Source organism: Staurois parvus, unplaced genomic scaffold, assembly GCF_062004578.1.
Source record: "Staurois parvus isolate SC_StPar_1 unplaced genomic scaffold, SC_StPar_1.0 ptg000748l, whole genome shotgun sequence".
Lineage (NCBI taxonomy): Eukaryota > Metazoa > Chordata > Amphibia > Anura > Ranidae > Staurois > Staurois parvus.
In genome coordinates this window covers 3,505,319-3,521,876 of record NW_028318544.1, presented here as the reverse complement: position 1 = coordinate 3,521,876, position 16,558 = coordinate 3,505,319, and the positions used below count along the sequence as shown (strand labels likewise).

General features: G+C 40.1%; 1 protein-coding gene across 1 annotated transcript in view; it reads left to right on the top strand.

Moving 5' to 3' along the window:
* The window catches only part of SLCO5A1 (solute carrier organic anion transporter family member 5A1), a 142,398-nt gene extending 126,341 nt beyond the window's left edge, over nt 1–16,057 (top strand). The window contains exons 9-10 of the mRNA XM_089654286.1: nt 1,795–1,859; nt 13,017–16,057. Coding sequence (XP_089510412.1) covers nt 1,795–1,859; nt 13,017–13,474 — 523 coding nt within the window. The 3' untranslated portion in view covers nt 13,475–16,057. The remainder of the gene's footprint in view (nt 1–1,794; nt 1,860–13,016) is intronic.
* Nucleotides 16,058–16,558: the final 501 nt, after the last annotated feature.

The window sequence follows — 16,558 nt, the reverse complement described above, 5'->3', positions numbered from 1 at the left end:
GTACAATTGCTACAGGTCACACATAGAGTGCTATTAGGCCACATGTGGCCCTGAACTGCATGCTGGGCACCAGAATTCCAAAATCTACCCCTGCTCTTTTGTCTGCTATAGTGGGGGTTATTTACTAAAACTGGAGAGTGTAAAATCTGGTGCAAATCTTCATAGAAACCAATCAGATTCCAGGTTTTATTGCCAACACTTAATTAAACAAGCTGAAGTTAGAAGCTGATTGACTCCCATGCACAGCTGCTCGGGATTCTGTGTGCTCCAGTTTTAGTAAAGCTACCCCATTGTGTCAGATAAAAGGTTGTGAGCATAGTAATTAGCACGTGTGTAGGGTTTGTTCACAGGTGCATCATTAAAAATGCTGAATCAATGCCACATAAATACAGGGTGTATTTATGTGGCATTTATTCAGCATTTTTAAAACCTCACAACCACCCACCAATTCCTGCTGTGAAATTACAATGACACAACACAGTGCAGTACACACAGGAGCGGTTGTGTTTTGTCGTGTTAAAAATTAAGCAGCATGTAACTTTCATGAGACATCAACGCTTGTCAGCCTCCTCCACTGATTTCAATGGCAATGCTCTATAACTGCACCTTAATAGCACCCAGATCATGGGTGTCATACTGGCGGCCCTCCAGCTGTTGCCAAACTATAAGTCCCATGAGGCATTGCAAGATTAACAGTTACAAGCATGACTCCCAAAGGCAGAGGCATGATGGGACTAGTTGTTTCTCAACAGCTGGAGGGTCGCCAGTTTGACACCCCTGACCTAGATCATTTATGACCGGTTAGTGAAGCATTTATAAAGTGTTATCTGGGAATTGGGAGAGAATCAATGGAGGCTTCTGTATCTCAGAATACACTGGGAAATAATAGAGAACTAGGATAGAGCAGCTCCAGTCACTGCCTGCTTGTATAGAGCTGATGTGTGGTAACGCCATTTTCTTCTGTGTGCGGGCAAAAGCATCAACCAGCCAGTAATACTGAAGTAATACTTCACGTAGGAGCAGAGACATTGGGCATTATTGTCAGGGGCAAAGCTTTTTGTTTCAGTAAAGTTTGAGCTGCACAAAGCCAAGTGTCAGATCTAAATATACAAATCCATCTTACAGAGAATTCACAAAAATGTCCGCTGTCACAGCACAACCTACCCAATCCTCAAAGTAGATCATTTCCTCTACATCACTTCTCCTTTATGAACTTCCCACTAGAAAAGCAACACTTCCATGGGCATTTATGAAGCACTCCTGAAGCTTTTTCAGCACTTTATAAACAGAGCAAAAACAAGTCATAAACACATCATAAATGTTATAGGAGGGTCAATGAGCATTGCTTCATTCCTCACAATCAACACATGTGAACGATCCCTAACAGGTAAAGGAGCTCCAGCAAGTAAAAGACACGTTTGTGTCTTCCTCAATTGTCTACACAACAAAAGTGAGATTTTGTATCAGTGGAATCAGTAAGGGCGCGTTCACACCATGGTGCAGAGATGTCAGTTTTTCTGCTCAAGTTCTGCAAGAACACCTCTAAATCAATTGTTCTCTTTGTGCCCTGTTCACACCACAGCACTGGTATCATGTCAGATTTGTTTCTGCGCAGGAATATACAACGTGTATACAACTCATTGATGGTCGCATGAAAACTGATGTCTCTGCACGTGAAATCTGCACGTCGGTTTCCATCAGTTTTTCTACATGTATGGTGTGAACGAGGCCTTAATCAGTTGTTTAAATTTACTGTTATTATTTCACAAGAGTCACAAGATATTTTCTTTGCAGATCTGTGGATGAAGGTGAGCGGCCTTTTGCATTAGGAATGCAGTTTGTGTTGCTGAGAACTCTTGGTAAGTATTATTTTTACATGTCTAAAAAGGTTATTCTTCTGAACATCAGAAGTCTTCATAAAAGAGATGGAAAGTAAAGGTTAATTAACCAGTTGCAGACTCTGAACGTGCTAGACACGGGGGGACAGACAACTCATGGGGACCCTGGGCAATAGGGGATCATGGGGCCCCTGTGTCCTCGCCCACACTCAAACCACACCCAAAAAAGCCTATGAAAGGTATCAGGGACATCTCATGGAGCCCCTATACTGGCCCCGGACCCTCAGGCAGTGCCCGAGTTCTCCGATGGTCAGTCCGCCCCTGGTTAGACATGAACTAAAAACTGTCATCATTGTACACTAGGCCAGTCCTTCTGCCTGCTGCCAGGACCTCCCCTGTCCCAGAACTCAGCAATTCAGCTTTGATTAAAGCAGAGTTTTTAGTCATTTTCGTCTTTATTAAAAGTCAGCAGCTACAAAAACTGTAGCTGCTGACTTTTAATAAACACACACTTACTTGTCCCAGGGTCCAGCAATGTGCTCACCATCCATTCTCTCCTTCTCTCCTCCACGGAGCCGGCTCTCAACTGTGGCACCAGACTGTGACAGCTTGTGGCTTCACAGCCGGGTGCCCACTGCGCATGTGTGAGTTGCGCTGCGCTTCCTGATTGGTCCAGCAATCTTCTGGGACTTGTGAAAGTTCCCAGGAGACTGCAGGAGGAATGAGGGGGCCGAACTTCTAGTTCACTTTGTCGTGGCGAACTGAGCCGGAAGTGGGAGCGGGTACCTGTCAAAACCAGGTACCCACTTACCCCAAAATATGGCAGTGGAGGGGGGAGGAGCCAAACAAGCCACTTTTGGGTGGAACTCCACTTTAATCAAAGCGGCATTGCAGAGTACTCGAAGAAAGTTCTTGAGCATCGCTCAAAAGAAACATTGTTTCATTTTGTATCTGTTTATTCATCTAGAGACCAAAGGGATCTGCAGATGAAGTCAATTAAAGCAACCTGACAAGTAAAAAAAAAGTTTTGTGGGGTTTTTTTTAACCGCTTCCCCACCGCCCTATAGCAGATATACTGCTACAGGGCGGCAGGGTTGCGCAAAATCACGTTTATATATATATATATATATATATATATGTGTGATTTTGCATTTCTGGGTAGGAACCCTACCCACACCACCATTCACGGCCAAGGCTGTCAATCACCGAGTCCCGGCCGGTGATTACCTGCCAGTGCCCGGTGATTACCGAGCATCTCCGATGGGGAGGACTGTTTTGTTTACTAACAGTCCCGGTGATTACAGAGCATCTCCAATGGGGAGGAGGACTGTTTTGTTTACTAACAGTCCTCCTCCTTGTCAGATCGGGCACACTGCTCTGGATGGCTGTGCACAGCGCAGCCATCCAGAGCAGTGTGATTGCAGTGAAGCACACAGACACCGTCCCCCAGTAAAACACTTCCTGCACACAGTTAACCCTTTGATCACCCCTCATGTTAACCCCTTCCTGCCAGTGCCATTAGTACAGTGCCAGTGCTTTTTTTTTTAGCACTGATCACTGTATTGGTGTCACTGGGGATGTCAAATTTGAGTTTTAACATTTTTTTACTGGACATGTTTAATAGCAAAAAGTCAAAAATATTGGGTTTTTTTTTCAAAATTGTTGCTCTTTTTTCGTTTATAACGCAAAAAATAAAAAATGCAAAGGTAATCAAATACCACCAAAAGAAAGCTCAGTTCGTTGAAAAAAAAGGACGTAAATTTGATTTGGGTGCAGAGTTGCATGACCGTACAATTTTCAGTTAAAATAACACAGCACCGTAACACAAAAAATGGCCTGTTCTGGAAGGGTGGTAAATCTTCTGGAGGGCAAATGGTTAATTAAAGTAGAACTAACGGCAAAACTTTTTTTTCATTTTGGATAGCGTAAGGGAGGGTTACATCACTTGTCAGATTTTTTATTTCGCGATGTGTCCCGTTGAGAATATTTCCCTTCATTTCCTGTTCCACAGCCAAATGGGAAGTGAAAGGAAATCCCTGCAAATTTAGAGAATTCTATGGGGACCCCTAGGTCATCAGAACTATTGTAGGTAGATTTCCCCTCTACTACTTTTCTGGGGATAACCCAAAATTTGAAATTTTCTTTCACTTTCCATGATAATGTTAAACAGAACAAATGGAGAGGGTGAATCTCCTTAACCACCTCCCGCCCGCCATATAGCAATATGACGGGCGCAAGGTGGTTCTCTCGTTCTGGGAGGACGTCATATGACGTCCTTCCATTCTAACCGTGCATGCGCAGCTTTTGAAGCGCACAGCGTGGCGATCAGCGGTGCGCTGTGTCCCTCGGACACAGCGGATCACCGATCCACGGAAAGAGCCGAAGATGTCGGCTTGGTCATGTGATCAGCTGTGTCCAATCACAGCTGATCACATGTAAACAGGGAAATGCTGGTTATTGGCATTTCTCTCCTCTCGAGCTGTCACGCTGACAGCTCGAGAGGAGAGGAGAGTCGGTAATTGGTATTCCACGGAGGGGACATGTACACTGATCATCAGAGCACTGATGATCAGTGTAGCCCCAGCAGTGCCACCTGTCAGTGTCCATCAGTGCCAGCTGTCAGTGCCCATCAGTGCCACATCAATGCCACATATCAGTGCCTACCAGTGCACATCAATGCCACATATCAGTGCCCATCTGAGCTGCCTTTCAGTGTCACCCATCAGTGCCAGTCAGTGCCACCTATCAATGCCAATCAGTGCCGCTTATCACTGCTGCCAATCAGTGCCACCTATCAGTGCAGCCTATCAGTGCGCATTAGTGCCGCCTATCAGTGCCCGTCAGTGCCGCCTATCAGTGCCGCCTAACAGTGCCAGTCAGTGCCGCCTATCAGTGCCAGTCAGTGCTGCCTATCAGTGCCATATAGCAGTGCTGCCTTTCAGTGCCCATCAGTGATGCCTGTGAATGCCCATCAGTGCCACCTACCAGTGGCTCCTCATCAGTACCCATCAGTGCCACCTGTCAGTGTCCATCAGTGCAGCCTATCAGTGCCCATCACTGCAGCCTCATTAGCACACATCAGTGAAGGAGAAAAATCACTTATTTACAAAGTTTTATAACAAAAACTAAGAAAAAACTTTTTTTTTCAACATTTTCAGTGGTCTTTGGTTTGTTTAAGAAAAAATAAAAAACCCAGAGGTGATTAAATACCACCAAAATAAAGCTCTGTCACAAAAAAATGATAAAAATTTCATATGGGTACAGTGTTTCATGAACGCGCAATTGTCATTCAAAGTACAACAGGGCTGAAAGCTGGAAATTGGCCTGGGCAGGAAGGGGGTATAAGTGCCCTGTAGGCTTTTTGTTAATGGGGGCACAGACTGTAATAAAAACTGTCAGGTGTTCTAATCCATCTGCACTCTATCCAAAACTAAAACAAAAAGGTTTTGCCTTTAGTAATACTTTATGTTCCTCTGTTTAACTCCTTTTTAACCCTTAGTTTACTCTAATCAGCTCTAATTAACTCCTTATTCCCCTTCTCCATTCAATTATTATTTTCCTGCTGATTTTTTTTGTTAGCTTCTACTTTATTATCAAATATTATTTCAACTTTTTTTTGTTTGTTAATATTTTTACACCTTTTAACATATATTTACAAATTTCACATTTAAAAAAGCACAAAATTGAAAAACCCACTTTATTTCATTTGTGACTAACTTTACAATGCTTTGTACTGGATTCATAATTTTAAACAGGACAAATTACAGAATAAAATGTGCACTGTTTATATGCAGTAACACTATTTATTGTTAAACTAACACTGCTCAAAAAAAGAAAAAGCGCATTTTGTTACATTTATTTGTTAAAGGATTGCAAAAAAAAAAAAAACACTGTTGCAAGACAATGTTCACGAAAAGAAGACCTTGTCTATACTTATATATAATATACAATATATGTATTATGTTATTATCTTAAGTAATGACAAAGTTGTCTCCCGAATAAACAGACCCGTAGCAGAAATGTAAAAATTGCTCTGGTCCATAGGGGTGAACAGGTGTGAGAGACGAAGTGGTTAAATGACGTATTTCGGGTTTAGTATTCACCTGTACTATATTTATATATTTTGAAATTCAGTGGAATGAAAATACATGTCATTGTAGGCTTACCATTATGAAATTTGATGTCAAACTTTTAAGACAGCTAAGTGCTGGAAGTGATAATGTACTTTACAGCTAAGTGAAATTCCTCTATATCGTGAGGTGGCATTAACAGTTGTGATGTTTGCCCACTAGGTGGCGCCGTTATGCTATTTTTAGATTTGTAAAGCACACCATGCTCTCATATTGGTCTTAGGTTTGCCAAGTCATGAACTGGCTCCTAAAAATGTACACTAGAGGAGAAAAGGCATTAATAACAGTAACAAAATAAACATTTAGACTATGAGAGATTGTGGCCTAATAATGGGTGTATCACTATAAATGCCAGGGATCAGAGGAAAAAAATGACAATTGTTAACTCCTGGGACTGATGAGAACGGCTTTATGTAAAGTGCTGTGTGATACATCAGTAAAATGACTGTAAAAGTGGAAAAGAAGAAAGGAGCTATATAAATGAAAGGGACATTAACCCTAAAGTTCCTTCAGGGTTCTATCATGGAGGCTAGAGCCACAGTCGGTGAAGTGGAATAAATAAACTTTATGTGCAATCACTATGTCAATCCACTTACATTTATTGTATGAAAAAACCCCTATGCTGCCACTTGCACTAATGTGTGTTCCCACACACCATTTCTAATATATATATGCTTCCAAAGATGGAGCACAGCTCCTTCTAATATACAAATATTGTCAATAAATCAGATAGAGAAAAAACACCTTCATTAAAGTGGTAGCAAACTTGGGATTTTTATTTTAATAATAAAGCTTACCTGTAGATTACATGACTATATTCTAAACGCGCACTGTTTAGGAGATATTCGCTTGGTTTAGCAGCCAGTGACATTACCAGCACATGCACTTTGAAGGAACGGCATAACCGTGCAACTCCTTCAGAGCTCTGTGCTGTGGCTGCGACCCCTGTATGCATGCTTTGGAGTGACATCATCATGGCATTCAATCAGCCGCAGCCTGCGAACCTGAAAGTAAGAAAGACTGGGTGAAGATGGGAGCCTCTGACAGCGTGCCGCTAGAGGGCTTTGTTTCAAGGTAATTCTTTTATAATGTGCTAGTATGCAGTGCACATTATGCCTTTATCATGCAGGGAGACTTTTTTTTTTTTTTTTAAGTTTCTACCACTTTAGCAATGAAAAATTACTTGTCCTTACTTGAAATTCATTAGATAACATACAGTACAACCATAATATTTCATATCCACTTCATGTGTTTTGTGCTTATGATATTTGAACTCAAATTAAGTCCAATAAAATCAATGTCTTTCTTTTTTTATACTGCATGCTCTCCAATTCCTTCAAAATTATAATATATGCTTCCACCTGTGATCCACCATCTTCCACTCAATGCTCTCATCTTATTGTTTGATGAGAAATAAATTGGCGCAGTAGAAATAGCCATTTTAAGTGCGTGACAGTCCACATAAAAGTCCAGGGAAAAGTAAAAGTCCAAAAGCTGTAATGAAACTACAGCCTTCGTGGCAGCACCCTGTAGAGTGAGGCTGGGAATTCTGTAGGTATATAAAGGAAGATGCAGCAGGCACCAGACTAAGTGCAGTATAAAGACAACAAATTTTTTAGATGCAACAGTAGCCAACTTACAAGAAATAGACGTTCACAAGCATTTCCATAGTTCTATGGATGTTACACGTCTCATCCCGAGTGGTTAAGAGGTCTCAGCGTGGTGGGGCACAAAAGCTGGAGACAGAATTGGGGCAGGTTAGATGTGTTACACTGAATGGCAGAAACAAGAACCGCTATGTACTTTTTATGAGAGGAAATTAAAAGATCCTTTCTGGTTCATCACACCTCAACAAAAACTGCTACAAGGACTTCAAACCAAAAGTTGAATCAAAAACCAAAGTCTGCCCATTGTGTGCATATCACAGATCTACCTGGATGAAGATCCGAGCAAGCTGTTTTCTTTTCTGCTAGGAAGCCTTTGAAGATTAATCAAGGAGGAAATCCTTTATGGGAGATGTCAACTCCTCTCCTGTCCTGCAATACCATCCTCTAATCCCCACCTCCACTTCTCTTGGGGGTTTTGTGTCCTTCCGGTCCCACCTCTGTGCCAGATATAGGATGGTCACCTGTGTTTACTAATTAGGTCTGAAGGAGAAGCGGAAGCTTTGAGACGCGCTACCGCCCCCTTGCATCACCACGCCTTTCCACTGTCATCACATCTGGTCCAGCGCCAAGCTGGTTATTGTCGCTTTTATACATCCCAGGGTCTGTGTACCACAATTGGTGTTGTGGTCACCTCCAGGCTGGTTACTGCGGTGGATGGCCACTCTGGGACATCTCCAGCTTTTGCGCCCCACCACGCTGAGACCTCTTCAACATTCAGGATGAGACATCCGTAGAATTATGGAAAAGCTTGTGGACATCTATTTCTTGTAAGTTGCGTCTAATAAAATTTGTTGTATTTATACTGCACTTAGTTTGTCACCCCTTGTATCTTCCTTTATTCATCTTACTGTTTGACCTATATGCACAATAGGTCTAAATGTGCTTTCCCCTTTAAGGGGCACAAGATAACACTCCATGCTCTCCAGATGGTTTTATGCACCTTTACCTCTCCTTTTGCTTTTATTCTCCCATGAATCTTTGAACTTTCCATCTCCAAGAACCTCCAAGTTTTTTTTATTTTTTTTATAAAGATGTTCCTTTTTATGTTCCCCAACTGTTGCTCAGGAAAAAAACGGAAAACAATCATAGTGCTTTCCCTTTAAAGTCTTTCCTTTTTTAATTAAAACAACAAAAGATACACCATAGAAAAACACGTATATACTTTCACCTTAGGAGATAACTCAGTGGCCGTGCTGTGGACAAAAGACACTCTTACTTCTTGGTTCGGACATGCTGACATCACTGGCTCTGCCATCATAGATCACTTGATTTCCTCAGAGGGTTTCATCTGGAAAGCATGGAGTGTTATCTTGTGCCCTTAAAGTGGAAAATGCATTTAGACCTATCGTGCACGGCGGTCATACAATAAGGTGAGCACATAGAGTGGAAGGTGGCGGATCACTGGTATATGAGATATTGAAGGAATTGGAGAGCACATAATATAAAAAAGAAAGACTTTAATTTTATAGGACGTTTTGTGAGTTATATCATAAGCACACGTGATGGATAATGGAATAATATGGTTGTATGTTATGTAAAGATTTTCCATCGCACAGGTCATTTTTTGCTGTTAACCCTTTGAGGACCAAGGGACGTATTTGTCCCATGTTTTTAATTCCGTGTATCATCTGATTAAGAACTTGAAACTCTTTTTTTTTTTTTGGTTTGAGTCAAAATATTAGTTCTCATCAACAAACAACAAATGGATCTAGCTTTTTGCCAATTATTTCATGAAATGGATTAGTTACAGCAAATGAAGTGTACGAATTTTAAAAACAAAAAAATTTATTCTTTTGGCGTTCCAAAACCTTACGGTCCTCAAAGGGTTAATGAAGGTGTTTTATGTATCTTTTTGATTTATTGATAATATTTGTGCATTAGGTATATTAGAAGGAGCTGCACTGCATCTTTGTTCTGGAAAGCTGTAAAAGCAGTGGCTCTACTTAAAGCGGTTCTTCAGCATTTTTGAAAAAAATAAAATAAAAGTCTGCAGCTACTAATACTGTAGCTGCTGACTTTTAATAAATGGACATTTACCTGTCCAAGGATCCAGCGTCATGCTCGCTTGTACCACTTCATGCCCGAGCCACACTGCACTTTGTGAATGGTCCCACACCATTCTGGGACCTATGACGTGTCTCAGAAGGTTGCAGGTGGTAGTGGATGCGGGTACATCTCAAAACCAGGTACCTGCTGCCCCTCCCCCCCCCAAAAAAAATGCCAACAACAGAATAGGATGGGGCAGGAGAGCATAAAGCTCTCCTTTAGGGTCAAGTTCTGCTTTAATTATGGCTTGTCAAATCTCTCAATGAACAATCGTGGTAAACTCTGTATACCAATAGGTTCCTTTACAGGAAGGTCTGGTTTCTCTTTTATACAGATTGTTAAATGCCTGTCTAAGTTTTTTTTCCAAATCCATTGCACTGTCCTTACATGGATTAGTAAGAATAAGGGTTTTCGACAGATATACCCTCAGGAATCTGGGATTCAAGCTTGGTCAGTCTTAGGGACCATATTATGAGTTGTTTCAACATGTTGCTCTGCAGTAATGGACACAAACATATAATCTAATATAATTTATAATATAATTTGTCCTTCCGTCTGCTCATTGTCTTGAGACATATTTGTGTCAAAAAAGAGAGACAATTATGGCAATCCTACTAAACAGAGCAACATATTGAAAATGTATCTCTAAATAACAAGAAAAAATAAATCTCTTCAAAGGGGCAGTTTGCATCACAACAGGTTTCCTATTGGAAGATTTCCTTCCACTTCCTGTTGAACAACAAGTGTAAAATATTGTTAATTCCATCACTTTCTGTCATGGAAACTGGATCTCCATAGCTGAGACTTTAATAAAACCCTGACAGTAGTTCCAACCATTCCCTATTCTATCCAAACTAATAACAATATTTTGTGTAGAGATACACTTTAAAGAGAGAGATACACTTTAAAGTATGGTCCACCTTCTGCTGACCATTGTAGAACCAGAAGACTTCCTAAGGCTTACTAACCAGCTCTTTCTCTGAGACACCTTTGAAAATTCTCCATTAAGTTTCATATATAAATCCTTTTCTATCGATTTTTGCCTCTGTAGCATTTAATGTTTTTTCCCTCTCTGGGCTTGGAGCTTGGCAGATTTCACACTTGGTAGTGTAAAGACATATGGCACATAATTGATGTTCTAAAAAATAACAAATAATGTGTTTTCCCCAACTCACTGAGAAATTCCACATGCTTCTGGCAAATCTGTTTTTTAGATTTAAAACTAGCTTACTACTCTAATTGAGCCTTAAAATTAAAGGTTAATATTCATTTTTGACCTTCAATAATAGAACAATAATACAACCATCTTCTGTGTGTATACCTGGAAGACTATCCTTATTTTTTACACATTATGATTGCTTATAGCAATGGATTTTACTGCTATAAGCAAGAATTTTTACTGAATGAAATAGATTAGTTCAGTATGTATTGTTGTGGTTAGCTATGATTGATACAGATGGGCTGTGATTGGCCCTGTCTGTACCATGTGATCACTGTGACGAATCACAGCTAGGAACACAATTGCACACAATGAATGGCATGGATCAAAGCCATTCATTGTTTACAATTGTCATTTGATCTGCTGTGATTGGTCACAGCGATCACATGGTATCTGCAGCAGGCCAGTACAATGATTTGTCAGTGGCTGTGTTCAGTGGACACAGCTGGACAGATTGCGTCATTTTGCAATAGGCCAGGTGGGACGTTGTTAAAGAATACCCAAAATGTCATATTCCTGATATGTACCTGCTGTACCATGTACTTGTATAAAAAAAAGAATCCTGTCCTCTTTGTATTGCTTCCATTGTGCTTCCACTTAGCTGGTGCCTCTGTAACTGACGTTAGTACAGCATCAAAGGTTAAGACAGCTTATACAGTTTCCAGGAAAATTTTGCCTGAAAAGCATAAGCACGGTCAACATGGTCAACTGATTCCAAGAGACAAAAGAACATTGCAAAGGATTTTGATCAGGAATAAGAAAACAACTGCTGAAAAAATGACTGCAGAGCTCAGTCTCAGTCTTCATGGGAGTCAGTTCTCACAGGACTGAGATTGAGCTCTGCAGTCACTTTTGCAGTGGTTATTTTCTTATTCCAGGTCACAATTGTTGACAAAGTCCTTTCAGTCAGTTGACCATGTTGACCACGCTTATGCTTATCAAACAACATTTTCCCAAAACTGTATATGTTGTCATATCCTTTCATACTGTACCTCGCGACACTGCAAATAAATTGGCGGATTCAGTCACAGAGGCACCAACTAAGCGGGCACCAACAATTTGCCCTCTTTGAAGCTCAGGAAGCTCTGACATGACTCTGTATTACTAGCAGCACACACAGTAAATGACGAAAGCAAGGCTTCCCACCTGTTAGCTAGGTGTCTCATCACACAGCAGAAGCAAAAGAATGTTACATCACTTCCGCTTTCAAAGTGAAACATGTCATCACTTTCACACCTGCAAATTATGTAGTGTTTCCATTCTTTTGTCTAACCTCTGAATATATACTCAATTGTAAGTACAGAAAAAAGTATGTTTTTACTACTGTTTAGTGATAAATAGAATTTACTACTTACTATATGAAATTTTACTTAAGACCAAATAGAGTTTTTCAAAGTGACCTTACACCAACAAATATGGTGCTGGCTGTGCGATGGACTGAGTATTTTTTTACAAGCCTCGGGCACCTTTCTGTTATCAAAGGAGCCATTAATTCCTCTTTGTATAAGAAACTTCTAAAGTAGAATGTTAGGCCATAAGACCATGAGATAAAGCTGAATTGCAGTTGGGTCATATAGGATGAAGGATCTCAAGCGTGTAAGTAGGTCAACAGCTAAATGGCTTAAGTTATGGAATGACCTGAATTCAGTTGATGTTGTGACAAGACCTGAAAAGAACTGGTAATGCTCAACAGCCTGCAAATGTTGCTGAGCTAATGCAGTTCTGTGTAGAGGTATAAACCTAAATTCCTTCAAAGTGGTGTGGGACCCAGGTCAGTGGCATTTACTTGTTTTAGTGACTAAAGGTATATAACCAGTTATTGACTCTAAGTTCCAAAAGATGACTAAGGATACTAGATATGTGGAGAGAATCGTAACTTGGGCTTTGACTCTTGGGTTAAAAAATCAGGATCTTAGCATATCAGTGAATGCAAACATGAAGTGAAATAAGGTTGTCTTTGTATACTTCATATAAAAAAGAACCCCAGAGTTAGCTATACATTTTCCATCTAACGCTTTGTAATTACATTGGCAACCTACCGTGCCTTACTGCACATTATTTATTGTGTGAAACGATGCAAATTTCCAAGCTCCCTAACGTGTCTTTGTTTTTGCAGCTTACATTCCTACACCGATCTACTTCGGGGCTGTTATTGATACAACTTGCATGCTTTGGCAGCAGGACTGTGGAGTGCAAGGCTCCTGCTGGGAATACAACGTGACATCATTTCGTTTCGTTTATTTTGGACTGGCAGCTGGTTTGAAATTCTTAGGATTCATTTTTATATTTCTGGCCTGGTATTCCATTAAACACAAAGAGGATCAGTTGCAAAGGAGAAGGTGGCAGGCCTCCCCAATAAGCACAGTCAGTGAGATGATTGGCAACACCAGAGCGGAGCCAAATTATGCACGGACCAGATCCTGCCCCGCCTTCGGCGCCAGGGAAGAGCCAAATGAAGACAGTAGCATAGACAAAGGAATCCAGCACATAGCACAAACCTATCCTGGGCCTTTCCTGGAAGCAATAAATTCATCCTTTGAGAATTCCCAAGAAGAGACCCCAGCTGACACATAGTTTGGATAGTCAGAGTCCATTTTCCTGACCGAGTTTAGTAGGGCGCCTTGTGCAACATGTGCCTTTTATATGAACTACAAACATGGAAAATGATAACACCTTTTAAACAGTAGCAACAGGGTTGTTGGGGGCTGGTTACCTCAACAAAATTTGTTTTCTCCATTTTTTAATTGTTAGTGGTGAACCTGTGCTCTACCCTTACATTATGAATCTGTACTTTACTACTGAAGAAATATGGGAACAGCACATTTGGAATTGCTCAATGACGTTTACATCATGGTTGTAAGATATGCAATGTAAAGTTTACCTGTTAGCCATTTTGAATTACCCAATATCCCTTGTCCAAAGACCGAGATCTTTAATAGCTCTGAGGCTCTCTCACTGATGGGTATACAGTGCTTAGTCCAAAAGTCAGAAAAGTCAAGCTTTTAGTTCCAAATTTAATCCAGAATCAGAGGGATCCACAGAGGAGGATTTTTGCAATGAACAATAATAAGAACAGGTAGCACTGCAGTTTTTGAAAATGGCTGAAAGATTCACTTTAAAGCTGTATTAAGCCCAAAAGCAAATCATTTTTTTTCAGCTTACCAATTCTTAGATGTTGTGACTGCATTTGTTTTTTTTTAGGCTTTCTTTCCATTATTCACACATCTGGCCAATAAATCTGTTGTCTTTCAAAAGAAAAAGCATTCTTACATATGTAGCATTTAGATGAATGAGGCAAACCATTTACCACTGACAGGGGTGCTTACAGTGATCAGCTTTAATTTATTTATGTAAAACCGTTATCCCAAAAGGGATTGTTGCTCTAATTGATTATAAAGTGTTGGCTGGAGTTAGTGTATCTAAATCTTCTAGTACATCTAACATCCCCTCCCCCTTGATTAACAATGCTACTGTTCAAAGGTGTTTCTGTGCTCCTTCATCCAGAGTGAGGGTGCTCTTTTACAGGAGGCATATTACTGGCCAGATCAGCAGGTGAAAACAGGGGAACAAAAGCCTAAATAAGAAAACTAATGCGGACACCACATCTAAGGATTGGTAATTTATATATATATATATATATATAACATTTTTGGGTTTTGGGTTTGCTACTGCTTTAAGGCCTTCTGGTTGTGTGCTCCTTGTTCCTTTTTAAATTGGACATAAGGGAAGGTTCCTGGATTGCATTAGTGAATACAATTTCCTCCAAACAGTTAATGATGATGACGATGTGAGAGTGTTACACTGTATTACCAACTATAGTGCAATCTTGAAACAATCGTGCCATGAATTGGACACAAATGATTGCACTGTGGAACCTTAGCAGGCCACAAAGAAAGAGGCAAGCCATACACTGGTTGAATCTTGTTGGAAAATTTCCATTTAAGAACATTTGTTTGATTTTCCAATTGTTATTGACGGCAGTGAGAGGAACATTGAAAGGCACAGGATGGGAAAAATGTTTTGAATTAATACATTTTTAATAATGTATGTGTTTTTTTGTTTGGGGAAATCTATTCATTCCAAAATCAGATGTTCAAAAGTGCTTTCAAATGACATTATTCAAGTCATTGAATGCGCTGAGAAATTCGTACAGATGTTCTTACGAACGTTTGTTGGAAAATCTACTAGTGTATACGGTCTACTTAAGTGTGTGATTCTTCACTTATTTATATTGATAAAGGAAGAAATAGCAGAGATTGGATGACGTCATGTGGAGCAGCCCTTTAATAATTAGAAATGGAAATGGATGACCCTATTGATGTATGTATGCTGTCATCTTACATATTTGAGCGTAAAAATCTTTTCTAAATATGTGAAAAACGTCACTTTTTCAAGTCACTTAGACCTGAATCCATGACGGTACTGGATTTTAATACAAAGCCTGCTTTGGAGATGCTTTTAGAAGGCGTCATTGGCATTGGAGTAGTCCATGACCTGACCTACAGGAAGAAATGTTATGACAGAAATCACTGTGTAGAAATGTTATGACAGAAGTCACTGTGCAGGTTTGTTTTTCCCCAAATAAAGGAGGAAGATACTCTGTGACTGCAAGGAGAGGATGTTAGGACATTGGGAGCTCTGTGTAATAAGGTGAGATCAGTGATCTCTTCCAAGTGTGCTGTTTCATATTCACCCGTGTGCTATCAAATACAAACGTTCGGTTGATAGGAACTGCCTGTCAGTACCGGCACAGCTGGCAGGATTCAGCCACTAGGTGGCCAGCTGGGATATTTTGTGCCAAGAGCTGGAAATCAACAGGCTGCATTATCTATTGGAATGTTTGTCATTGATGCCAGGTGTGCTACATGTAATTAGAAGATACTATACATGGTATGAACTTTACTGTGAGGTATGCTTTAAAGCACAATTGAATTAGCCTAAACTATGCAACTACACTGTGGAGAATTGCATTGGAAACATGGCAGAAATCATACTCCTAAATATGCAAGCCATACTAATGTTATCTATCAGGCAAGAGTACGTAGAACAATGAACTTTTAACTGCAGGCATTGATATAATAACCATCAGCATAGGGTTTTATATGTACATAGTAACTGCTTGGTAATGAGCATCTGAAATATAAGCAGTATACAAAGGTTTGGTTGTATCTTTTTTGTTATTATATGATAACTCTTGTTATTGTTTTTAGTACTAATATACAGACAGAACTTTTTTGGTTTTGTTTGATCAACTTTATGTAAGTGGTGCAAATTGAGCTCCATATTTACAAAGCCTTGACTGACATTTTTTTTTCTGAATGTGATTAATTGAAATTCTTATACCATCTTATAAAATACTGTAGTTCTAGTTTTGGAGAATTTTTCTGATGCCCCCCAGTGTGCAGAGGAAAATCACTCTCCCGAGTCCCATGAGCAGGAAGGATACAGCATAGGAGCCTACTCATCTGTGTTCAAAACCCCCCAAGTATGTGGGTGGAACTCCCTTAAAATAAAATACAATGTCTAGGAGAGCATAGTACAGTAACCCAAAATTCTGTACTGCATTTTCTCAGAATAGAAGCTTTTCATATTTTTCATTTCCAGCTCTATTTATAACAATAAATAATATGTGGCCAAGATATACTTGCTGTATATAAA